The sequence below is a fragment of the Sinohyriopsis cumingii genome, chromosome 15 (assembly GCF_028554795.1).
Source record: "Sinohyriopsis cumingii isolate HCF-2022 chromosome 15, ASM2855479v2, whole genome shotgun sequence".
In the NCBI taxonomy this organism is placed as follows: domain Eukaryota; kingdom Metazoa; phylum Mollusca; class Bivalvia; order Unionida; family Unionidae; genus Sinohyriopsis; species Sinohyriopsis cumingii.
This window is the reverse complement of record NC_142975.1, coordinates 72524335-72552253: the sequence shown is the minus strand read 5'-3', so window position 1 is coordinate 72552253 and position 27919 is coordinate 72524335. Positions and strand designations below refer to the sequence as shown.

Below are 27919 nucleotides of genomic sequence, written 5' to 3'. Positions count from 1 at the left end.
TCGTATTAGTCTGTCTTCATTGTGAGACATAATTGTATTTTTATGTAAATGAGCTGATTCAATTTTTCAGGAAATTTTTGCAATGTTTCCACCCACCCACCCTCCAAGTTTTGAACATGAGCCTTTTTCTTTACAGCAAAAAGGTGAAGATGCAAAAGAAACATCCATCCCTGAAAGAGCTAAATCTTTTTCATGGAACTCCGGTGCAGTACGTAGATGCCATCTGCCGTCAGGGTTTTGATTTCCGTCTTGGAGGACAGTCAACAGGAGCTCGGCTTGGCAAGGGAAGCTACTTTGCCAAGAAAGCCAGATATGCAGATCGCTACACTGATCCTGGAAACCAGGCCATTTTTCTTGTAAGAGTTCTGGTTGGAGATTACACAATGGGTGACAAAACATACACACGACCACCTCTTAAGAATCCAAGAGATCCGTGCAGTGACTTGTATGATTCATGTGTTGATGATGTAAATAATCCAGAGATCTATGTTATATTTGAAAATTGTCAAGTTTATCCATACTATGTCATTACGTATAAGATGAATTAGTGGTCATTGTTGAGTTTATGGCATAACCATATACACCTCTCCCTCGATAACTCGCGCACAACGGGGTCCACAAACATAGACTGCACTATAAGTGAGATGCAAGTTACTGAGGGACCTCAAAAACTTGAAAAAAATCGCTTTGACATAGAGAAAAATGGGGGGGGGCAGTGTTAGGGAACTGGACTGTTTAATGACTGAATCCTCATTTTACAATCACATTGATCATAATTTTAAGTGACGCGCTTTTTATAATAAAGTTGTTCATTATTCTGTTTAAATAATATTTATTTTCAAAATATGAATCCTCATTTTACAATCATGTTGATAATAATTTTAAATGATGCGCTTTTTATAATAAAGTTGTTCATTATTCTGTTGAAATAATATTTGTTTTCAAAACATCCAACATATTAAAGATCGTTCCAACTGGTTTGAATAACTATCACGTGTACGTGAAAAATCTATGTATTACGTCACTGCTTTTCGTTTTCCTGATGAGTCTGGTTCCCATATTGGTGTTTAATAGTATCCTGCCAAATCGGGAGTCCACAAGCAGGGAACTAGACTAACTGTTACTACACCACCAAACAAGATTCCTTTTTTTCAAAAACACGCAACATTTATTTCGTGACACGTCTACGTCGAAACTCAACTTTTTTATTGTTTAATTAGTACAATATTGATGTCATGATTTCATTGGAAGTAATAATGAAATTTTTTATCATTCCTGAGGATATCTCTAAGTGCCAGTTCAAGATTTATCTGAAACTCGCTTGCCCACAATGGTCTGTATCTGTGAAATCAAGCTCTTTATTTTACAAAGTATTCATTTCATTTGGCTGCCTTGCTATCTTTGATCACAGTTCAGTTAATTTAAGGTAGTTACATACATTATATATTTATAACAGTGTTCAATTGATCAAATGAAGTGAGTTCAACCGACATAAGACCAAGACCACTAGATTTTCAAAAGACATAATTAACGTGATAATACAGAGGAGGTCAGCTTTTAATTCAGTGCAACAATACAACAAATACTTCCGCAAATCAGTTATCAAAACACTGTCAGCACTTAATTAGGTTCTCAGAGAAACGCTCATGGACATAGCTGTTACGGTAGATTGATGCATTTTACGTTTAATTACAAGAGGACACATTGCATTTATGATGATAACACTTGAAAGGAACTAAAAGATAGAACTAGAACACAAATTTCATTTGATACAAATTTTATTTAATTTGTATTTATTTATTAAAGTACTGCCTCCACTCAGCGTAAGTGACATTTTCATTGATCAAAATTCCTTACCTTTGTAAGAAATATTTATGTAAATATGAAGCATTTTGCTATAGAAGGAAATTGTTTAAAAATTTAACTAATATGCAAGGTTTCAAAGTTTTGACTAAACTGTGGAGATTTTCTTCATAATTCATAAGTGTTTTAGCATTATTTTTCATTAAAATTTAATTATTATTTATAGCACATGCCAATAAAAATATGAATTACATGATAATAGTCATTCATAACATTTATACATTATGATACATGCACTTGTAAGACTGGGCCCCATGTGACCGAGTGGTCTAAAGTGCTCTCCGTTTCGGATCACTGCCATCTCACCTCTGTCTGTGTGGGTTTGAGTCTAGGCTTCGGCCAATGTGGGTATGTGAGAAAGCTTGCCAGTAGCTTCTCGTGGGTCGGTGGTTCTTCCCGGGTTCTTCCTCCACCATTAAAACTGGCCACCAAGCATAGCCTATTATGTGCTGAAAAATGGGCATTAAATGCCACAACAACAACGCTTATAAGACATTTTTAAAGATTTAAGTTCATAAACTATCTTAAAAGTCACTTGAACCTGCCAGAAAAAGACTTGTTTAATTTCAACAGATGTACCATGGAATTGTTACAGAAACTTAAATCATTTTCAGATCCCCCTCAATAATATAATGTACGCTGTAAATGCAACTCCAAATCACAGATGTATTAGTGATTTTATTGTTAACACATTTGTCCCTGCAAAATCATTCAAAATCCATTGGTTAACTTCTTCCATTATAAATGCACTTGTTGCACTGAAAAGAACCAGCCACACAGTCTGTTTATAATTCACTTGTCACAGTCCTTGAAAAAAAGTGCAACAACTCAGGATTCTAACTTGTGGCATTATTTCAAGTTGTAACTAAACATATCTAATACATAAGACAAATAAAGATAAAGTAACCTTTGTATCTAGCACATAAGACATGATAAGTCAACCAGTCTTTGTATCTGATACGTAAAACATGTATAAGATAATCAACTTTTGTGTCTAACACATAGGACTACTAGCTTTTGTGTCCAACTCATATGATGGCTATAGGACATGCAGCTTTTTGTGTCTAACACGGCAGACAAGTATAGTACACACAGCTTATGTGTCTAAGACACAAGACAGGTATATGACAAGCAGCTTGTATGTCTAACAAATAAAGACAAGAATAAGACACCCAGCCTTTGTGTCTGATGTAAGAAAAGTATGAGACATGCAGCCTTTGTGTCTAATGTAAGGAACGTATGAGACATGCAGCCTTTGTGTCTAATGTAAGAAAAGTATGAGACATGCAGCCTTTGTGTCTAATGTAAGAAAAGTATGAGACATGCAGCCTTTGTGTCTAACGTATAGGATAAGTATAAGACATCAGCCTTCGTGTCTAATATATAAGACATCAGCCTTCGTGTCTAATATATAAGACATCAGCCTTCGTGTCTAATATATAAGACATCAGCCTTCGTGTCTAATATATAAGACATCAGCCTTCGTGTCTAATATATAAGACATCAGCCTTTGTGTCTAACACATAAGACATCAGCCTTTGTGTCTAACATATAAGACATCAGCCTTTGTGTCTAACATATAAGACATCAGCCTTTGTGTCTAATATATAGAATAAGTAGCAGCTCTGTTGTTTGTTTCATCAGGATATGGTTTTAAATTGCTAATGCATATGATATGATGTGCAGGCACCATTATTATTTTTTCACAATAGCTTTTCTGATTGGTGTGGTTTTTTTTGTTTTAAATGGATAAACAAAATGTGCACTTATTGACAGCAATCATACTAAAAATGTTTGGATTCATGTTTTCAAAAGTGATATAGAAACATTGAACAGGAATTGATGTGACTAGAGATGGTGCTGCCAGCTGTTGCTGTTTCAAGTATACAAGGCCAAATTGACTCCACCACTTAAACAAATTGAGTTCTAAATTTGATATTCAATGCAGTTTTACCACTATGTATTAATTTGATCATATTTGATATTTTATTGGTTTATTTTTGCAATAAATCATGTTTAAATAATTGATTTTAAGTTGAAAAGGGCCCCTTATTGCTTTTGAAAACATTTCATATTGTTTTTCCATTTTGTTTTCATTGTGACTATATCCTTTAGAGTAGTATATTTTAAATCATTATTGGTACGTGTTCCTGTATATTTTATTCTTTTATTTTATATTGTGTCTACTAACAAATGAGTATATGTGAGATATTACAGATATGACAAGGTTTGATGAAATGTATGAACTTCATCATATATGATATTAACACATATCAGAACAACTAATAAACTTAAATAAAAATTTTGTTTATCCAGTTTGATTTTTTTAAGTTATGAAATGTGTGAAGTTTGGTCTAAATCTGTTAGATTTTGTACAGAGTGTTGGCTTTTTAGATTCTGCTATGTGTATAAAGAATAGAATTTTGTTTATGGTATTGCCTGTACTTTTTTATAAACCCTTGTGTTTTTACACGTAGTTTCAGTCCTTACAAATTTTGATAATGTTTTTGCTATTTTTTCTGATTCATATTTTAGCTACTTTCACAAATTATATTTAAGGTTATTACCTTTATTTATTTGGTCACTGGAACATCCTGTATAAGAAAAATGAGACAGAACAGGATTTTTCTCTCTTATGACCAAATTTTTAAGTTACTTAATTCAATGGATTGATGATTCCTTTAGCATAGTTCTTGAATCCATCTGATAATCCATCTATCTGGCATAAATACTTTGATAAAATTCTTACATAGTTTCTCCAATACTGCTGCCAGCAGTCATGTAACATTAAATATAGCTTTTTATAATTTTCATTAATATAGCATTCAGATCAGTTATGTTAATGTTATCTAAATTTCATTCTCCAGTGATCTACGTAAAATGTTGCTGATATGTTTTGTTTTTTTTGTTTACACTAATGCTGCAGATTTTTATTTCTTGATATGTAAATACTTCACTGTTTATGATAAGAAAGGTTGTTGTAACCCATATTTCATGCTTCTTTGATTTGGATACAGCTATTAGCTCTATTGTTTATCAACCAGAACAGCTTATGAGGTGGTCTTTCATCCATTGTCTGTTTTCCATCCATTGTCCATCTTTCCCTTAATACAGTTTTGTTGTTGCCACTCCTTCTAATGTACTTCAAGGATTGCCATGAAACTTTATACACACTTGTATCTGAATGTTACTATTGTTGTTGGTTTAACACCATTTTTCAGCATGTAATAGGCTATACATGGTGGCCAGTATAAATGGTGGAAGAAGAACCCAGGAAAACTCCAGTAAGAACCACCAAGGGAAGTTACTCACAAACTTTATCATATCCCCACATCGGCTGAACCCAGGAACCTACACAGACATAAGTGAGATGGCAGTGATCAGTAAAGGAAAGTGCTTTAGACCACTTGGCCACCCAGGGCCCCTAACTAATTAGAGTTTAGGTTGGCTACTTGGCCACCCAGGGCCCCTAACTGATTAGAGTTTAGGTATGCCACTTGGTCACCCAGGGCCCCTAACTGATTAGAGTTTAGGTATGCCACTTGGACACCCAGGGCCCCTAACTGATTAGAGTTTAGGTATGCCACTTGGACACCCAGGGCCCCTAACTGATTAGAGTTTAGGTATGCCACTTGGCCACCCAGGGCCCCAAACTGATTATAGTTTAGGTTGTCATACATGAAAATGATGTCGTTCAGATATTCAATTTGGCAACCACAATGGCCATCTTTAAAATCTTGTTATCACTACTCCTCCTCATTGGATGGTTATGCCAACATGGGGTATTCAGTAAAAGACTTCTTTTGATGTTTTGTTGGTACCAAATGAAGAAAATGACAATCTGATGTCCAATATGGCCACCATGGCAGCCATTTTGGAAATTGTTTTATCAGTACTTCTCCAGAACAGGTCATATTGACATGATATTTTCACCATGAGATATTGTATGATGTCTTTTATATCCTAAATACAATGGTGATGATCTGAAGTCCAATATATCCACCACAGCAGCCATCTTGAAAATAGTATTGCTTCTTGTCGTGAATGAAATATGATATTAGCATGGAGGTTTGACAAGAAGAATTCTTATAATGACAAGTTGGTCCAATATGGCCACCACAATGGCTGTTTTAAAAATTTGTTATGACAATTTCTCCTCAATGGCTGGTAATATTGACACTTTACTTTCATCAAAGAACTTCTTATGATGTCTTCCTGATGAACAAAGGAAATGGTTCAAAACATGTGTCCAGTGTGGTCACTATGACCGCCATCTAGAACATCTTTTCACTACTCCAAAATAAAAAATTCACATCAACATGAGGTTTTTGCCTGAAAACTTCTTACCAAACCTTTTCAGTTCTAAATTAATGGTGTTGATTTCATGTGCACCATGGTGACCATCTTGAAAATCTTGTTATCATTCCTCTTCTTAAGGTGGAAGTCATTTTGACATGGGGTTATCAGTAGAAAACCTCTTGTGGTGTTAGTTGGTCCTAGCAAAAATGTGCCATATGCATATGTGCATGCATGTGTGTTTTTTTTCTTCTGTAGATTATATTTATTATCCCTAGATTAACTGATAACCAGAAATGTTTGATTGTAAGGTGACCTTGGGATGGTTCCTCGACCCAGTGGTCAACCTATTATGGGGTTAATAAAAAAAATAAAAAGAAGTTGTCGGGGTTAGCCGTCCATTGCAAACACTAACTGCCACATATTCCTGTATATTTGTAAATCACTCTGATAGCCAAACTAATTTCATGCATATCAGGTACTTGCCTATTTAGAATACATGTAGGATGATGGAATAGATTTTTGTTATAATTCAGTGTATTGTACTGTATTGTAGAAAAGATGTCCAAAAATTTGAATAAAATACATATTGCATCCAAATTTTTTTTTTTAAATGATACAAACTGACAGCTTGAAAATATTGTTATCTCTATTCGTCCTAAATGGCTGGCTATATCAATATGATCATTTCGACCAGTAGAGTTCCTATGATACCTAGCTGGTCCTAAATGAAGATGGTGCCAGTCATATATCCAGTTATAACTGCCATGATGGCTATCTTGAAAAGTGTGCTGTCTCTGTTCTTCCCAAAATGGATGGTCATGTTGAAATGGGGTTACCACCAAAAGACTTCTGCTTGGCCCTAAAAACAAAACTGGGGCCAACCTGACATTGAATATGTCCACAACTGCAACTAATTTGAAAATCTTGTTGCTGAAGAATATTAGAGATGGTTTCAACACTCAGCAGTTAAAAGGAAGAAATAGCCTGATCTTGAATTTCTGGAATTTCTGGAATTTCTTTTCAGCCAGCAGAGTGTCAGTTTTTTCAAGGGACTCTTGTTTGTTTGTTTAGCTCAATCTCTTTGATATTATCATGGGCAGAATCATGTAACACGATGTAACATGACCAAGTTGCACACCAGTTAGGCACCACTCTGGTGGCCTAAGTGTTTAGAGCATCCGCCTTGGATGCAGGAGGTCGTGGGTTAAAACCCTGGCTGAGTCATACCAAAGACTTATAAAAATGGTACTAGCAGCTACCTCGCTTGGCGTTCAGCATTAAGAGGTTAGTGTTAGGACTAGTCAACCTGGCGTCAGGATAATGTGACTGAGTGGGACATCATGCTACATGTCTGTGGCATGATACCCCAGTGCTAGACATCACTATTAACTGCCACACTACAGACATCGTAGTGATATGACCTAAAAATTGTTAAAGCTATGTTAAAAATCTACATCACGCCCACACACAAAACTTTTATTTGCAATAAAGCTGTACTGATAGTGTTTTTTGTTCGAGCCAGTTTTCATATGTCTACCAGACAACATCTATTAACCTTATCATGAGAGTTTATAAATATTTCAAGAAGAATTTATGAAAATTTTAACAGTAAAGCCATCAGTCCAGGTACTTTGAAAAGTTTCAATCTTTATATCGCTTTGAAGGAAGTTTTTCATTTGATATTTCACCTTCTAAATGCTTAGAAATATATTATGACTTAATTTGTCTAGATTTCGTCCTGTTATACTTTCAACTGGCATCATATTCTTGATTTTCTCAATAAAGCTTCTAATAAAAACGTTTTTGCTTTTTATTAGTAATTTTATTACCATTACTTACATATTCGTTTATTCATTGCTTCATTGATAACAGTTCCTCCTTATGAAATCTTACAAATATTTTGCAGGTTTTTCTCATCGATCACAGTACCATCCTCTAGATTGTTTTTGCTCTTTCAATCTTTTTTTTATCATTTAATTCATTAAACTCTGCCATTTTAATTTCCAACTGTGTCATTATTGATAGTAGTAAAAGCATTCTTTATTTTGCTGTCATGTAAACTAATTTCCATTCCAAGATGTTTTTCTTTCTGATTTGATATTCTCTTGTTTTGTCCATATTGTATTGTGTTACCTCTTATTATAAGAAGGAATGTGTCCAAAAATAGTTAATCATCAATGTTATATTTTAAATCTTCAAATAGAAGTCCTATCAATACTTACACTATTTATTATTATCCTCTCTTTGTAATAATCTTTGTAATAATATTAATAATAATAATTTCTTTTAAAGTTGATTTGATGATGTTGATGCATACAATATGCATATTATTCAGTGATTTTAACTCTGGCTTTTTGTTTCACATTGATTAAATGTGTATATTACATTAAGTGTGGTTGATTACGTCTGACGCGTTTTCGTTTTCATTCAAGCTGTTATGTTTATTTTTTAGAATGACGTGTGACAAAATCCTGACAAAATTGCAAGAAAATAATGATGTATTTCCTGATCATAAAAAATTATGAAAAAGTTGTGTATACAATGTTTCATCGTTAGTAACAGCCGGATATTGCTACAGTGTATAATAAAGATTACAGACCAAATGTTCAGAAAATTGGTGATCAAAGTGGTTTTTTGCATGTTCTGTATGGTGGGATGGGGAGCATACATTATACCTTATTTTGTTACTAATTCAGTATAATTATCAAATGACTTTGGCTCAAATCAACCAGAATATATCACAATTTGATATAGTTCAACTATTTACTGAAAACGTATCTTAGATCAGTATGCCACCTGGAAAAATGACCCCTACCAATTATGTCCATGTCATTGAAATGCCAATAAATTCTCCTGTCAGCATACAGATCTAAGGTTTTTTGTCTAGTACATTCTCAAATTGTATCAGATGTTCAAAAAAGAAATGTGGCATATTCCAGTAGATTAGACCCTGCTAAACATAAATTCACTTCCTGTCTTTATCCCGGGGCAGCTCAGTGGTCCTAGGTGCTGAGAGGTCTTTGAATTGTCATTATAACAAGTATTCTTTATAGATCACACACATTTCACTTCTAGGGGTGAAAAGATACACTTGTGCCATGTATCGATACAATTCACAATACGCAGCCTGTGATACGATGCATATCAATACATATATGAACTTGATGGTCTTTCCAACATTGGGAGGTAGGTGGTGCCCATTCATGTATATTGATATTCTGGTCCTATTTCCAGTATGCAGTCTACAGACAGACATATAGTTATCATATATTTATTTGCAATTCTCATTGATGAGAAGATAACAATACTTTCAAACAGACTACCTGTTGGTGGCAGTGGTTTTATCCAACATTTTAGGCCATTTAATGCTGGCTCCATTTAACTCTGTTTTGTGCAACATGAATGATTTGAAAACATCTTATTACATGTACCGATATCGTGTCTCAGTTACACATGGAAGACATTTCAAAACAGAAGAAATAGTGCAATTTCCTTGTGCAAAGAAAATCTCATCTAGAACAAATTCGGGCATGAAAATAAGGTTGATTACCAACAGAATCAATCACATTTTACTTCCTGCTGATGCAAAAGACTGTTTCAACCACAGGTATTGTATTTGTTAGTGAAAAAGGAAATCTACCGACTATACCCAGTCCTGTTCTATAATTTTTTTAAAAACTTGCGGTGATAAACTTGAACAGTTTGAAGTATTCCCCATATCTCATTCTATGCCAATATCATTTATTCCATCAGCACCTTCATTCACTGGTTAACTATCTCTGCATAAAAAAGAAATATTTATTTCCCATCTACAAGTTAAAGAGAGATGATGACAGGATTTTATCTTAGGGAAGACCTCCCTCTTTATCAAAGAAAAAGGAGGGGAAGGAAGAAACAGTCTTAGGTCAATATTTATCTAAACTTCAGTATATGTCTCTCTTTCTTCCTGCTCCACATTCTTAGAGCCCTACTGAATTCAGAAAGTACCATCTTTGGCAAACTTTTAAATTGTCTGTTTTTAATTAGGCTCAGTATTCTGCCCTTTATACATTTAATTAAGAAATATCACTGAAAGTGTCATGCCGTCGACATATCTGACTCGATTTAACACCATTTCGAGCTCAAAATCACTCACTGGTATCAATAATCTAATATACTTCATAACTTTAAAATTATTGTCATCATCACCATCATCAGCAAGTATTTGTCGAACGAAATCGTAATGAAGCACGCCGAGAAGCAGCCATTTTGGGTAGCCAGTATTTGGTAGCCCGTATTTTAAACAAGCATTTGTAAAACTTTCTTCATGAACGGTTTCAAACTACGCCATATTTCTTATTCCTGGGCACGTTGTGCTAATCAAATTTAGTTTCACAACCATTCATGTCGTGCTTGAAGAACCTAGATGTTTAACAGTCGCCATTAAAAAAATAATAAAAAAAAATTAATAAAAAAAAGTTGTCGCGATAAGAACAGTTAAATACAAATTGTACACTTCACATAGCACATTTTCATATGTGAGACTTTCAACGAATTTACGGGAGTTCTCGCCTTTCACTGTTCTCCAAGCGCTCGAATTCGTACAAATTTTGCACTATTAGTGCAGTGGTACACACTGACAGCATCTCCGCGTAAGCACTTGACAACTCTAATGATAGTCGCGCGAATGTCTCTGCCAAGACTTACTGTTTATCACGCAGAGAATACACTACATTGATTTCTGATTGGTGGTTATTGTTTAACCTGGACCGTAACAAGCAATAATCACAAATGAGAATTCAATGTAACATATTTCACTGTGCAACAAACCTGTAGCGTAGTTTTCAAATCGACCCAAGGAGTGAAGATACAGTTCAAAGTAGCAACTTTGCGTGAAAGTGGTATTAAATGATGAGTAAAGTACTTCATTATACACGTTGAACACATTTAAATGTATAGTATATGCTGAACATACTTACATAATTAGCATGGAATGGGGGGGGGGGCAGATTAGTTGTATAGTATGCTGCAAAATGATGCTAAACCCACAAAACCCTTCTCGTTAGCCACATTTTGGTATATTTAATCTATGGATCCTTTGTGATTTTATATCAATGGATCTCCTGAATGAACGTAAGCAACATAGTACTAAAACAGTTGACAAATTAATATAAATGTATTTGTTTCGGTGACCTCTTCCTCTCATTCCTCCACTATTTCATTGCCGTCGTTGCTGTATTTAACCAATCTGAAGTCCTCATTTTATCAAGAATACAGGGTATTTATCACTCTAGTTCCTCATTATTTATTGGTAATATAATCATCAAATACTGCTAGATTTTGGTTTTGGTGAAATTACTGCCGTATTTGATACATTTTCACGATTTTCTTGACTCTGTTAATTGATGTAATTGTATATTTAATTTCTAGGAAACTTAAGTTAAACCACTTTGAATAAGAAGTTCAATATCATAGTGATTTCTCTTTTGTAAAAAAAATTCCCAGGGATTCACCCTCTCCGCTCCCTCCGCCCATCCGGACATAGAACACAATTAATGTTACTATATGTTCTCTACATTTGTTTCTCAGTACTGACCTTTCCACTGTGTGAAAATCAATACAAATCATATGTTAATCTAAAATACCTTCAAAGATGACTTCACGGTGAAGTTCTCGTGAAAGGTTGACCTGCTCTTTTGTGAGATGCTGGACTGTCAACAGAGCAACATATCAACAGAACACATATTTCACTTCCGGATCATCGCCAAGGCCTTACTACTGTGTTCCGATTCCATCCCCATCCTCAAAAACGGTCCCTAATGTGGCAATGATGTTTGTTGCATATATGCTTTCGTGTGTGCATCTATATATATATATATATATATATATATATATATATATATATATATATATATATATATATATTGTTTTCTTATTCTTCAACTTATCACATAAAATGGAGTTATATGTTTGTGGGATTCACCCCTCCTATCTCCTTCACACACACACACAAACACACACACACACACAGAGCATGGTAGAGACTATTAGGGACTGTGAACCATCAGGAAGCAGACATAAGATAATACCGCTAAAAGTGGCAAACATGAATAAAATGTAGGTTTAGCAGGTTGAAATCTACCAATGAGAAAATTGACCCTCGCCATTCTTCTCACGTCACTGAAATAACAATAGTTTGTTCTGTCGAAATACCAGTCTAAGATGTTTGGTCTAGTATATTCGCGAGTCATATCGGATGTTCTTTGGGCATTAAATGTTTTGAGCAGACAATACACTAGTAACTTCTGGACTCGTATAATTTGAAGGAAAATGACGAAAGGTTGCTAGTACTACAAGTAGGGTACACTATGATAGTCAAAGCCGGACAAAAGGCGGAGCTAGTGGATGCCTGCAATGAATCCAGCACAGTTTATGCATTCAGTAATAATCGCTTCCGAGAAATATTCAGCTTGAATTCTACTTCTTCTGCCACATCCAATACTGCATCGATGGTGAATGCGATGGAAAATAAAATATTTAGGTGGAAACATTCTGAGCAGCTACATACAAATTCATGTGTATGATGCTTCCATAAACTCAGCAGACCTAACCTAGTCAACTATATAATAACGCCTAGGAATTTCCAGTGGCAGTGCAGTTTGAAAAAATTATCCTGTTTCGGACAAATGGTCTGTTGATTAGAAGGACAGTTGCTCTTGTAATGGTTATTTTGTTAAGAAAATATGCTTCTAAATATTATTTGTTATACCACTGTTTAATATTGCTGTAACTCTCATCTGGGACTATTTTTTTATAAGATGCAAAATGGCCTGATTAATATGAATACATTTCATTCAATATCAGACCCATTCAAGATCTTAATGCACTAAATCCACATTTCAAACCTGGTCAAATTTGGAAGAGATGTGTTGCTTCCAGAGGAGTAATACAGTCAATCAATCAGATGTGTGGAATTTGTTTTCTATTTGAACACAACCGAGATCTTGATAACGTAAGCATACATTCGATGTTTAATCAGAAATATGGCCTACAGAGTGATAACAAATCATAACAAAGTTAGCCAGTCAGGTGCAAGATCACCTCATTGCTATGCATCCTACTCATTGTCGAATTATCAGAGTTTGATGTATCCAAAAATCTCATAACCACCACTAGTATAGTCCAAGTTCCCTTTTAAATCTACTATTGCTGGAATTCTAGTATGATGTTTGTATCTGTTCCAGAACGTTGCTATCTGAAAATTAGAAGCTCCTTTATCATTTAAACAGTCTGATACTATCAAAATAGAGCGTGAAATAATCTGTACAAAGCAAAATACAGATGGCATTTAAACTTAAAATACTTGCATCGGTCAGACCATTATTATCCTGCAGATAAAAACAAACGTTGACACTTTCTTTCTTGCAATATAATTTAATCCATGAACTAACAACATTCTTCTGTGTTTAACAATGCCAGATCTATAGTTATATTTACTTCAATAATTAGAATAATAAAACAAAATAGAGACAAGCAGTCATATAAATAATTATATTGTTATAAAGAATATACAATTTAATTCTACATAGCGCCTTGGTATTGAGGCTATTATGATACAAAGTACCGGTATCTAACTTATGAATCCAATAAGTTTCTTTTATGAGTCTATGCAAGTCACCATGCACGTTATCTATTGGCATGAAAGAAAAATCGAATAGAGAGTGATTATTAAAAAAAAGACGTCATCCGTTTCTTTCAAAACATGTTGTGCCTGAAGAAGCATACATTAAATGCGAAACTAGCTGCACATAATTTTCGGCGTTTGTGTTGGTTTTTAAATTCAAATTCCCACTTATATAAGCAGCTAACACAACAGCAGGTATAGCCTACCTGAAATCCTGATCCTCAAAGTTTTAAGTGTAATATTCAAAAATTGTCAATGCTTTTATGTGAACAAGATTTGTTCACCATAGTAAATTTATATTTGGTTCAAGTAATTCCAAATGTTACCTTGGTTAATGTGATTTGTCCAATTAAATACATTAAACTGATTTGCAGTATATGGATAACATGCAGTACTAGTTAGTCTTGTCAGTGTTGAATCCGTTAGTTAGAACTTTATAAAACAGTGAATTAGTTTTTCTTGTGCCAATAAATTGATCTTCTATTTACTGTTTTCCCACATTCATATTCAATTCTCTATTGATTTTGCACTCTAATCTTTCCATTTCCTCCTTTGTAATACCAGATAATCTTGTTTCTTTCATGGAATATTGTAATCTCTGGTATTTTCTAGTTCAGTTATCTAATTCCCCATAAAAGTTTAATTAATATAGATGAATGTAAAAACAGAATCTTTATAATCCTTCTATCCAGATACTAGTACAGTTGTATTGATATTCACTTCATCCAGATAGTGCAACGTTTCTTCCTGTATCAGCTAATTTGTGCTTAATTTTAAAGTATTTTTTGAGACAAGATGTTTTATGAACGCTTTAAAGTTCATTATGGTAAAAAAAAAATTGTCCAGGAGAAATGCTTTGTTGCTCAAGTATTTATCCTAATAGCTGGTTTGACTTTTTAGGGTATTTTTTAAAGCAAACTTTGTTCAGTGGTCTACATCTTCTATTGATTGCATCAGCATCGACGTTATTCTCATTGCCCTTGATCTTTCTCGGTATCTCAAAGGTCACTTTGTAGTTTCTGACATATTAGTAAGTGAACTTCTTTAATGTAGTGAAAATCATCATTATATTTTTCAGCCTTACCTCTTTTAATTTGTTATCTGATTTCTTATTACCTTGTTAGAATATTGCCTATTCCATAATTTTCTAGTCATATTTTTCACTTGCACCATCTTGTTTGACTTTGATATTTTAGGACGCAGTTTTGGATTAACCCGTCTTCCATTTTTCCCAACCCAGCCGCACTTTGAGTTGCTATTCATCATCATATTGACATATTTGAATCCATTGAACATTTCATATGCTTGCATGTCTATAATGTCTACCTGTCCAATCTGACTTCCTAGTGGTTAGAGCATCCTCTTCGGATGCGGGAGGCTGTGGGTTCAATCCGCGGCCGAGTCATACCAAAGAGTTACAAAAATGGTACTAACTGCTACCTCACTTGGTACTCGGCATTAAGAGGTTAGTGTTAGGACTGGTAGGCCTGGTGTAAGGATAATGTGACTGGGTGGGACATAATACACGTCTTCGACATAATGCCCTAGCATCAGTGTAAACTGCCACATTGCAGACATCATAGTGATAAAAGTGTTAAAGCTACGTTAAAAATCCAAAATCACACACACACACACACACACACACACACAATCTGACTTACTGGTATCTTCTACATTGAAATAATTACCTTAATTGCTTTTGCAATTTGTAGGTAGATTGTTCAGCTAACCAATCCTTTAATTCTCAGTATTTTGTTTTCCTATCATTTCATGTAAATTATTCCCACATTTGATTGATATTTGTATAATGCAAATGTACTTCCAGGATCATAGTAAAGATGTCTTAAATACTGTTCTTTATCTGGTTCTGAAAAGTCCACCGACGTCAGTTATTTAAAGCAGATCAAACAGCCAGAGAATACTTTATGCCTGGCAAATGATCTTTAGGCATGATCAATTATCTTTAGGCATTATCAATAAGGCATCAAATAATCCAGTTATAACATATACCTCATTTTCAGCAATTTACAATATTTGTTTTTCAAATGACGAGTGATTTCAGATATATGTCAGATTTTGACAAGTTTTGATGATCCTATTTGTCTCCATGTTAAGACCACTTAAGACAATCTGTAGATCTGCATCTTTTCTGAAGTATTGCAAAACAAACTTTTCGATGATTGAAATCGACAAATCAAGATTTCCATTCTCTCAGAAGAATGTCATTTAGGAATTCAAGTCACATATTTATCCCATCCTGACTTGTAAACAAGTATATGATATCTGCTGACACTGAGATGGTTGCATTTATGTTGAATTCATAAAACAAAATTCTACCAAGTATCAGAAGTCTTTCGATTTATCACAATATAGCTTTGTGCCTTTATTTATGTTATTTAAAATATTTCCAATTGGGTTTTGTTGTCATAACACTTTTCCCTCAATTCCATGATTTCCATGTGATATTCCATACTGAATCATTGGTGTAAGAGTTGTTATGCCACAAATCCTCAGTACAATACATTATTGTGTATGCTCAAAAATCATATTGTTTTTAATTTCCACGAGGTTTAACTCTGCCATATCGTTTTGGTCTGGGGACTCAAGAGTATTATATGAAGTGTTGTGCTGATATGCCATTAATCTCTACTACTATTGCTCCTTAACAAGTGGTAGAGAAGCAGCATTTACTGTCTATTCAGGTTGTTTCAATCAGTCACCTCTATTGATGTTCAGAAGGCCACAGTGGTCCATACCAAACCCAGCAGGAGCAAAATTATTAGCTGGACATAAATTACACCAAAAAACATAGATCAAAGCCCAGAAGTGTTGGTGTGCAAGAGATTTTTATCCAAGGATCACAGCTAGTGCAAGTTTGATGTCAGTAGGTGAAATAGTATGCAAGTTTTAGCCCAAACAATGGATGGATATATGTGATTGCAGAGATGGACAGGTGTACAAATTAAATTTGAGTTCCTTAAAGAACTGAATCTCTAATGGGCAAGAAGACTTTCAGAATTCAAGATAAGATTTCTTCCTTTTAATTGTTGAGTGTTGAAACCAGCCTAATATTCTTCAATGATAACAATATTTTTAAAATAGCTGCTGTAGTGGACATTTCAGTAGTATGTCCATTTATATATCATAAGAAGTCTTACAACAGTATTAGTATAACAAGCCATTTAGAAGAAGTAGGAATAACAAGATTATGGTACCCATGTTGGAAGTCATATTATTAGCACCAATTTATTTATGGTCAACTAGACATTACAAGAAGTTTTTCAGTGAAAACCCCATGCTATGACCATTCATTCAGGAAAGGTAGTGATAACAAATTTCCAAGATGGCCACACTAATGGCCATATTGGATATCTGAGCAGCACCATTTTATTTTAAAACCATTAGACATATCATTTTGATATGGTCATCTACTCAGGAGGAGGGGCAAGAATACAGTTCAAAAAACGGTTGCTGTGACTGCTATAATAAAACTGTAAGTGGCACTATTTCCACCTAGGACCAATTAAATATTATAAGAGGTTTTCTGACGAAAACCTCAAGTCAGTATGACTACATTTTGATCAAGAGGAATAACAGTAACACAATTTTCATGAAGGCCGCCATAGTGGCCACACTGGATATCAGACTGACCCCATTTTTTATGTATGCCTAACTAGGCAAAATAGGAAGGTTTTTTTGGGGGGTTGGGGGGTAAAGACCCTATGTTGATATGACATACATTTAGGAGGAATAGTGATAATAAGTTTTCAAGATGACTGCCAATGTGGCCATACTGGACATCAGATTGGTACCATTTTCATTTAGGACCAACTAGAAATCATTTTAAGTCTTTTTGTGTAAACTCCATGTTAATCTGACCATGTGGTTATACTGGTTGATCACCATGCATATCGTTGGACGATGACCACAATATGCATGATGTTTTGCAACTATTCTGTAGAAATTGCAACAATAATTGCACTCACAAAATTATGTCATACACTGCATCAAGCTTTAAGTCAAGAAGGGCAACAACTCTTACAAAATTCATTGGAGTACAAGGACTTGACAATATGTGCATATTTAGATCATGACCATCATATGTACCAAATTTCACAGCAACCCTAAACAAAAAAACATAACACCATCTGTAAGACTAGTTGTGCTAATGAGATTGTGTCAAACACTGCATTAAGGTTGTACTCCACAGATTTGACTGGTCTGTACTTCTGAGACAGGTATACGGTGAAATTGTTTGCATTTGCAATATGCACATGGATATCATTTTGGCATACCATTACAATACTTTGAAGTATAATGGCTGAAATTTTGTTACAAGTTGTAGTCACGGAAATGGTGCATGACTTAAGCACACAGATGACTAAAATAACTGCTCCCATGTGCTTGAAAAATCAGCCTGAAGTAGTCCGAAGTACAGTAACTTTAGCAGTTATCAAAATATGGAGAAATCTTTATGCCAGATTAGACAAAGCCAGTTTCTGAAAGTGCAATGAAAAGTTACAAAACATATACAGAGAGTAAAATAACGTTATCAGCTCATTTTTGTTTTACAATTTACCTTTGAAGTCCAGGAAGTGAAAATGACCAAGTGGGGCTGGCAGTTTTTTGAGAGTTGTACATTTGAAGCAAGGTCATGCCATAGAATATATAACCAAAAATTACACTCATCAATCATTACAGCAAAATAAAGGAAATTAAAAACTTAAACACATTAATCCCTGGAGCTTTTGTCATTTTTGCCTAAAAATCGAGTAGGAAACACATTTTGAAAGCTATTTCTGAATAGTCTCGAAAATAGCAAATCCCCGGTCATCTTTCAAAAACATACTGCCTAGTTGTGTTAGAAACATCATTTTTCATTGGCTATTTGACTCGCGCATGACCAGAAGGGTTAATGTTTGCTTTTTAAAAATATTTATATATTTTTTTTTTGCTAAACGGAGCTATTATTTTTGTATGGAGACCACTCTTTATTCCAAATGCCCATCTTATCCTACCTTTTGCAAAGGCTCATCTCTCTGTTTGCAGTTCATACCGGTTTGCTTTAGATCTGAGACCAAAAAGTCTAAAATCTGGACACAAAATGGGATTCCGACCACGGGCGAATATTGCTTTAAAAAAAATTCGGGTCAAAAAGATGAGGTTTTTCTATCTGTATTTTGTAGTGCAGCTAGATATTCCATATTATTTGGTATCACTGTGCATGACCATGACGCTACAGCGCTCGACAGTAGGCTACTACCTCCTGCCCCGTAAAGTCGTAGCTAGGGGTTAATGTGTTAACAATACCAACGATATACAGGTCTTTTTACATAGTCAGGATAACCAGTGAGGAAAATCTGGAGGCAGATAACTGTGAGAAAAACTGCAGTGGAAAGTGATTTGTTGAAATGTGGATCCTCAGGTAATAATCATAATATTTACTAAGTTTCATGGCAATCCATCAATACCCAGGACTATTGGAACCAACAAGATTGTGTAATTCTCATAATTAAGCTACAGGAAAAAAAGACAATAACTCTAACAAAGATTGCAGAAGCAAAGTTCATATGCACATCTTCATGTGATGACCATAATACTGATGTTTAATGGTAATCAATCAACAAGAGAACTAAGTGGGCCTAATATTGCTCACCTCAGCAGTTGTTAGCTTGTAAATGGAAGCACATGTATTTAAACTGAAAACGGGGAAAAGAAACCCATAACTGTATAAGATAAGAATTCTTTATTTCAGACAGATAGTCCTTACAGCTAAATTAAAATATAGATGTAAAGTAAAAACATTGTAAACATAAAAGAACATGATTTTCATACATATAATTATACATATACATCTACAACAATTAACTGCGCCCTGCATTGTTAAGAATGAAATTAAGTGACCCATTTAGAGAGTAATTTGTTCCATAGTATAATTTGTATAGTGGTTAGTCTCTATTATTGTTTGAGTGAATTAATGATTGTTGTTGTTATAGGGTTTAACGCCATTTTTCAGCACAAGATAGGCTATACATGGCAGCCAGTATAACTGGTGGAGGCCGAAACCCTGGAAAACCCTGGGAAGAACCACCAAACCCACGAGAAGCTATTAGCAAGCTTTCTCACATACGTACGTTATCCGAGCCTAAGACTCGAACCCATGCAGACAGAGGTGAGATGGCAGTAATCTGGAACAGCGAGCACTCTAGACCACTTTTCTGGATAACTGAATCATGCATATTTTTATTTTACAATGTCATCATACTGTACATATACATATATTTGCAAGCTGTACATGCACTGTCTATTCAATAATGGTTGAAATAAATTAATGAATGCCTCTACTGACTTGTGTTTATTTCACTTTATTATAACAAAGTCACTCAGTTGAACGTGTACATAAATATAAGTTCAAACAACACATTACACTATATATCTACACACCATGTTAATTTCCTGAAGAAATCTGTGACCTTTGTTTGGTTGGATTGTTTGGGGGATCGATCTGCAGTGATTCTTCATATTGCTCATATATTTTCAAGGGCTTCACCGCTTTGTTAATTACATTATCACTAGTGAATATTGCTGATGTCTGCTCAAAGTAAAATGCAGTCAATTTTATAAGTTGTATTTTACAACTGTTATTGCAGCTAATGAGCCAATAATTGACATTACTTTTTATTCAGAAATTAAGCCCTATACTGTCCATAGCTTGAATCTATCAACTTTATTTGTACAGCCATCAAGAAGCTGTCATTACTACATACAATTGGTAAACAACAATGAGGGTTTATGACACACTTAATGTATTAATCATGGTATGCCAAAAGAGTGGACAATATGATCCCAGAGTATTTAATTATTAACACCCCATCAATGAGTAGCAAGAACACATTTTTATACAACTGCTGGTTACAATACAGTCATTACAACAATGATATCAAATACAACTGGTACCCATGAAAATTTCATACATGTGAAGAAGTTATAGACTGCAAACCACATTCACCCGGATCTACTGTTGCATCATGCCACTTCAAGCATTGGCAAATCAGATCTATGCTGCTTGCTTTACTGATTACTCCAAACACATTGCATAGACCCAGATCTGCCAGCTCATTATGCAATGGTAGATCTGGGTCTATGCAGTTTGAAGTTGGATCAATATATACAGTATTTAACATGTTCACTTTTTCTTTTATATATGGTTCAGAGCACTTTATAACCATCAAGAATGGGAGAAATTGTATGTCCACAGAGAGGTGTCCTTTATATAAAGGACAGTTATTAAGAACATTGTATTGGGAATTGCTAAAAGTGTATTTTATAGACATGTGTCACTTTTTTCAAGAGCAATTCTCACTGTATATTGTAAAGCAAATCTTACCCACTAGTAGGTGCCCTACATGGCTGGGAAAACATGTATTTAAAATTACCGACAAACACAATGGACTTAGAATTGGTCAGATATATATGACAATTTCAGATGTGAAATTATTTCACAAGATTGGTCATTGTGACCTACTTTTGGCCACTGTGAGTATTGCTAATCAAGATCAATACACCTATAATTAAAAAACAAAACAAATTATATACCTTGAAGAGATGATAATGCTAAATGCAAACATCAAGACCAGTCAGTGATTGGGGAGATGCATTATTATTAAAATGTGCTTGGTTCTTCTTTTTCAATGTAGCCCAACCCCCAAAATATATACTAACACTACTACCATTCACACTCCCCCACCTCTCATTTTAATCTGGCTAGCTGCAACAGACCCTTCAAGTGTTATACTGCATTGCACGTTAGTCTACCTACAGCTTACAGTTCTTTTTTTCTGTCCTATTCAGTTTGCTCCATTTAGAAAACATTCAGTTCCATATGGTTCCAGTTTAATGACTTTGTTGGTGACAAATACTCGTAACGTTTTAACCCTGCAGGAAGAGACCTACCCACACTGTGCGGTAGTACCCCTTCCCTCCCTTCCAGCCAACCGATAATGAACAAGGCTGATAACAGATACATGCTCTCCACTAATAAAATAAAATGTACATCTGTACACGTCATACAAGTTTTGCTGGCAAGTGAAAGAGCGACTGCTTTTTAGCTGAATACATTTTTATATAAATAAAATATTTAAAAAATACATATTTCAAATAGAGTATATTTATGAAAAGTAGTAAATATATAAATAACATAAGCAAGTGAAGTCATCAAAAACATTCGAAAATTTCTAATAAACAACAAAAAGAATCTTATTTATATGTTCAGAAGTTAACTGGAGATAGCAGATTTATTTACTATTGAAAATTGTGTAGTCTCACTTAACTAAACTTCACATGCATTTTGAAGAAGAAAAAAAAAAACATCAGCCATGATGAGAACGTACCAGGAAATCAACATTCTTTTAGCAGTGGTACTATGTAGTTTGATTATAAAGTTCATCATATGTAACATGCATTAAAACACATCAGTTACACACACACATACAGATACACAAGAAAACAACAAACATACATAATATAAATTTTTGAGTTGAAGTGACCTTAACCTTTTTGTGCCAAGGTTAACTCATCTGTGAGGTTTGTTGAAGGTATGTTATACAGAGCTCAAATTATTATTCAAAATTAGGTCACCTTGTTGGATTGCAGGGACCTTGGCTTTTGACCTTGTCAGGCCAAAATCAACAGACTTCTTCTTATCATCAAGGGCAACACAGCATTTAAAGGTAGCATGTTTAACTGAACCCTCTTGGTTTTGTGACAAAGTCTTTTACTTTATTTGGTCATTGTGACCTTCACCTTTGACCTTATGACCAAGAATCAATATGCTTCTTCCTATCCAATATGACATACCGTCTGCAAAGTCTGTTGAGGTATGTGAAGCAAAACTAAATTTACTACAAAAAATTATTCTGTTCTGACTGGCCAGCGACCTTGATACTGACCCAAATCAGTAAACATCTTTATATCCTATAAGGCCACCTACATGCAAAGTTTGGTAAAAGTGCAAGAAGCTGAACTCAAGCAACAGCGTGGAGATATAATAGTTAACTGACAGATGCACAGATAGTCATGACTAAACCATAATGTGCTCTGCATATGAAAACTCAACTACTAGCAGTACAGTCAGACTGCAAAAATTAGGTTTTGCCTTAGTGGTGAATATCTTGGTCATAACACATCTGGACATCACCTTACATGACCCTGTCAATAACAGTGTTAAAGAAACTGAGCTAAACAAACAATAAAAAGAAGCCATATCACAGAACCATGAAATATGTATTGTTTATGGGTGGGGAGTAAAACCAATTTCAGTAATGCAATACTTACCCATCGCTTTAGTATAGCTTATGCTTTTTTGTGCCGAAAAACAACTGTTCATTTGATGTGAATGTAACCTCCAACAAAGTGGAAATTGTCAGTATGATGCAATCCAATAATGCACCTGTTAATGGTGATTTAGTAGAAATCACTAGTATTGGTATCACAGGCGTAGTAACAGGGTTGTACTGCTTCGCTAGGTAGGTCTTTTTCTCTTGGGCTGTAATAAAAAAGTCTGATACATTTCTTTAAGACTTTTTAACTCTGCTAAAATGTCTAAGAATACCGTCACTGTTTGACTTTCACTGCCCCCCTTCTCTCCTAGACTATGTTTCTTCTCTGCTGCTTCTTCTTCCTGTAGTTTCCTTCTTGCTTCTTCTTCTTGCTGTTGCTGTTGAAGGAGAAAAGCTCGTTATGCTTCTTTCTGCTGCTGTAAAAATTTCTCCAATTCTTCTTTCTGTCTCCGTTTGAAATCAGACAGAACTAACATGAAAGAAAGAAAGAAAGAACGAAAGAAAGAAAGAAAGAAAGAAAGAAAGAAAGAAAGAAAGAAAAAAACAGCAACGTAGGACACCATTTTTGGTTCTGTTATTTTTGCGGTATTATAGGACAAAGATAATTAAGACAACCATACGTTCTATGTGAGAAATATTCATTGTTTTGATTCATTCATTCGTCATTTTCATAAAAAGGTAGTGTTATAAGTACTGAATAGGGATACTATAGCGTCAATGGGACTTAGCATTAAAAACACCCCCTGGGAACATATAGCGTCAAGGGAAATTTAACATGGAGAAAAATCATAGGAACATATAGCGTCAAGGGAAATTAACATGGAGAAAAATCGTGGGACTGTTGAGCGTCAAGGGGAATTGAACATGGGAATAGGGACTGTATAGCGTCAAAGGAATTTAAACAGGGTGGGACTTTATAGCGTCAAGGGAAATTGAACATGGGATTTTTTTTTTTTTAAATTTTTAAAAAAAAATGGATAGGCAATGGAAAGTCATTCTCTTTTCGAGAAATGTGGGTGGCCCTGAAAAGGGCCTTTGGGTTTATGTTAATATTAGTATTAACATAGATGGCATCTGTCACATCTTCTTCTTCTTCTTAAACTCCTTCTAACTGCAGGTCCATACACAAGTACCCTCTTGAGAAATCCTTGTCTTTCTATGTAAACTCTTCTCATCCATAGACTAGTATCTGTCCTATCAACAACAGTCCACTTGGACCGGACATACATGAGCATGCCCGTCCTAAACATCATTGAAGACACAATGGTGGATGATTCAACTGTGGTCCACATCGTGAGGCGACGATAACAGGTGAATCAATGCAGTGAACTGCGCTTATTTATAGGTAGAGGAAGGATTGAAACGGATTGAGTTCATTCACCAATCCGAACACGCGTTACAAAATTCAGTCAGCCCGCATCCAATCCGAAGAGAGCAGTCTGTGACGTCACGTGGTCTATATAGATTCGCTAGCGCCTGTGTGCAGTCAATCTATGCGACAGTGATTCAACATGACGGAAACTCAGAAAACGATCCATTGGGGTGCACCAGCAGTGGAGACCACCCAAGAGAACCCGGACTTACTTTCAGAAGAGGTGAATTGGGATTTTGTGGATTTTCTTACCTCGCAAGAATTTGTTCCGGAACCTTCGTTACCTTCTTCATTACCGCAAGTGGAGAATTTTAGACAGAGACAGAAAGAAGAATTGGAGAAATTTATACAACGACAAAAGGAAGCGGAACAAGCTTTTCTCCTACAGCAACAGCAGCAAGAAGAAGAGGTAAGAAAAAAAAACAACAACAAGAAGAAGAAGTAGCAGCAAAGAAACAAGAGGGTGAAAATCAAACGGTCACGGTACTGTTGGACATTTTAGCGGAGTTAAGGAGTCTGAAACAAATGTATCAGACTTCTTTATTACGACCGAAGAGAATACGACCTTCCCGAGCTAAACACGTCAACCCTGTGACTAAGCCTACCGTACCACCCTTAGTGATTTCAACCCAATCATCATCATCAACAGTCCAGAAGTAGGCCTTGGCCGTGGCAAAAGCTTAAGGCAGTTAAAGTTGATTGCTTAAACTCACCCCTACACCAAAAAAGGCCCTTTTCAGGGCCACCCACATTTCTCGAAAAGAAATAGCCTTTCAATTTGCCAATAACTAAAAAAAAAACATTTTACCCCTATAGTACGTGTCTGTGTATGAGTGCGTGAGTGTAGCTTCTTATTTAAAATCAAAACTCAAAGACACTTACCTTATATACTTAATTTATTCTTTTATCCATTGTTACAATCCAATTCACAATTCACAACAGAACACTTTAAAAAGTTCATTGACTTCTTCTGTCTCCTTGTTTAGTCTCTCTGTTTTTTAAATTTCTTCACCGTCACACTCTTTTCCTCTTCTTCCTCCTCGCTTTCTTCCCTTCTTCTTTTCTTCTCCTGTTTCTTTTTCTTCACCTGTCTGTTTTCTTCCTCTGAAGAATCTCTCTCTTCTTCCGAAGAATCCCTCTCTTCTTCTGAAGAATCCCTCTTTTCTTCTCACTCCTCTTGTTTCTTTTTTGGGCAATCTGGAGACCAATGCCCTTTTTCTTGACAGTAATAACAGGTATCTTGACTTCTGTCTTTTCTAGCCCTTTTTTTTCTTTTAAGACGGTCTGGACACTCTGAAGACCAATGCCCTTTCTTCTGACAGATATAGCAAGTATCTTCACTTTTATCTCGAAAGGAAGGAGAGTAGTCCGTCGGCTGGTCTGAAGAGAATTTTCTAATGACCCCTCGCAAAGCTCTGATGAAACGTTCGATTTGGCTAGTCTCTTCCATCGTTGTGCTCGGTTAGAGAGTGAAATGAATAGTGAAAGGACAAGACACACACCCTTTTATATACGCTGGTCTGCCATGACTATAAATTAGTCCATGGTGTTTAAACTTGAGTCATTTGACGTTTTGCACTCAAGATGAAACGATCCTATTCATTCGAGAAGAAAGAAGAAGAAAGTAAGAGGCAGAAACGTGATCTATCGCCTCGTACCAGAGCTGAAGTCTTGGCACAAATTCATGCCAGTGATTTTGAAGAGGACATGAGTGAACCAGAATCCGAACCCTCTAAACCAAGTTCGCAACCCTTAGTCAACCCTGAAAAATACTATTCCATTCGAGAGACTGAAAAGCGCTCCTCTAGAAAATTTAGAACCACGGCTTACAAATACACAGTGAAGTTTAAAGATTTCAAGGCTGAAGTACCGTTAGAGAAAGCAGAAGTGTTCATTACTGGGGTGTGGGATTCTTTGCTCACCGCTCAAGCGACAATGTCAACCCAAAGAAGACGATCGCTTGAGACTTTCCATACAACACGACGGTTTGAAATCCCCTGTTTGGATTGAGTTTAGCAAACCTGCAGAATTGACTGCTTCCAAAGTCATGGACAAGATTCAACACGTGCAACAATCTAATGACCAGTTTGACATCACCGATGGAAAAGCCACACTGGACATGACCCACGTCTCTCCTCCTCAAGGGACTGGACGCAAAAAGATGTTATTGGTGAACGAGCTTCGCAGCATTAAGCGTAGCCTCGTCCAAATTCACAATTCTCAAGACCAGATGTGTTTAGCTCGTGCCATCGTGGTGGGACGAACCTATGCCAACAAGAACGACACGGTAGAATGGAAAAGAACCTGGAAAACTATTCAACAATCCGACCGAGCCAAACAACGAAATGAAGCAGAACTTCTGTTACAACAAGCTGGACTGTCCAAAGACACACCCTGTGGCATTCCTGAGATGCAAAAATTGCAAGATGCCCTAGCTCCACGATACACCTTGAAAGTGCACCCTCAAGAAGTGCGCGGACCTCTCTTGTTTCGAGGCCAAGACTCTAAGGACGGAAAATACATTCATGTCTATTATCACGATGACCATTTCGATACCATTACCAGTATCACCGGATTCCTGGGATACGGTTATTACTGTGAGAAATGTGACCATGGTTATAATAATCGAGAGCAACACAAACATTGCGGATTGAAATGCTCAGGATGTTTGGCCTCTCCACCCTGTGTGAGCGAAGGACCAGTGCCTTGTTCAACTTGTCTGCGCACGTTTGTCAGCCCTACCTGTTATCATCAAAATCTGAAGACGCAAGGTTCACAGAAGAAATGTGCTTGTCAACTCCTGAGATTGTGCCCTACGTGTGGACAAGGCATACGTACCAATGCTGCCAAGGCACACGTATGTCGAGGAAAGAAAAAATGTCACATTTGTCACCACATCGTAGACTTGGAACACCAATGCTACGTGCAAAAATACCAACCTCCACCAGAGAAAGAGGACGGTCACAAGAAGAAAGGCAATTCCATCTTTTTTGATTTCGAATGCATGCAAGAGACCGGCATTCACATTCCTAATTTCTGCGTGGCTCATCGAGCGTGCGAGAAGTGCATTCAGGAACCTATATTCAGTCATTGCCCTCACTGCAGCAAGATTCCTGGAGGGCGTGAAAAAATCTTTCGAGGACCGAACACGTTAGCCGATTTTGCCCAATGGGTTTTAGACCCCGTCGACAAGACGTGGAGCAAAGAGGACATCGAACGTTACCGAGATTGTCATCGCCATGCCACAGTGATGGCTCACAATTTCTTCGGATACGATGGACAGTTTCTTCTCAGATACTATACGGAACATGGTACCGAGCGTCCTAAAGTGACTTTGAACGGAGCCAAAATCATTTTCATGCAAGTGGGACAAGTACAGTTTAA

General features: G+C 35.8%; 1 protein-coding gene across 3 annotated transcripts in view; it reads left to right on the top strand.

Moving 5' to 3' along the window:
* The window catches only part of LOC149782058 (protein mono-ADP-ribosyltransferase PARP11-like), a 35656-nt gene extending 27696 nt beyond the window's left edge, over positions 1–7960 (top strand). For all 3 annotated transcript variants that reach the window (XM_089933476.1, XM_089933475.1, XM_089933477.1), the window contains exon 7: positions 137–7960. In XM_089933476.1, coding sequence (XP_089789602.1) covers positions 137–548 — 412 coding nt within the window. In that variant the 3' untranslated portion in view covers positions 549–7960. The remainder of the gene's footprint in view (positions 1–136) is intronic.
* The last annotated feature ends 19959 nt before the right edge of the window (positions 7961–27919 follow it).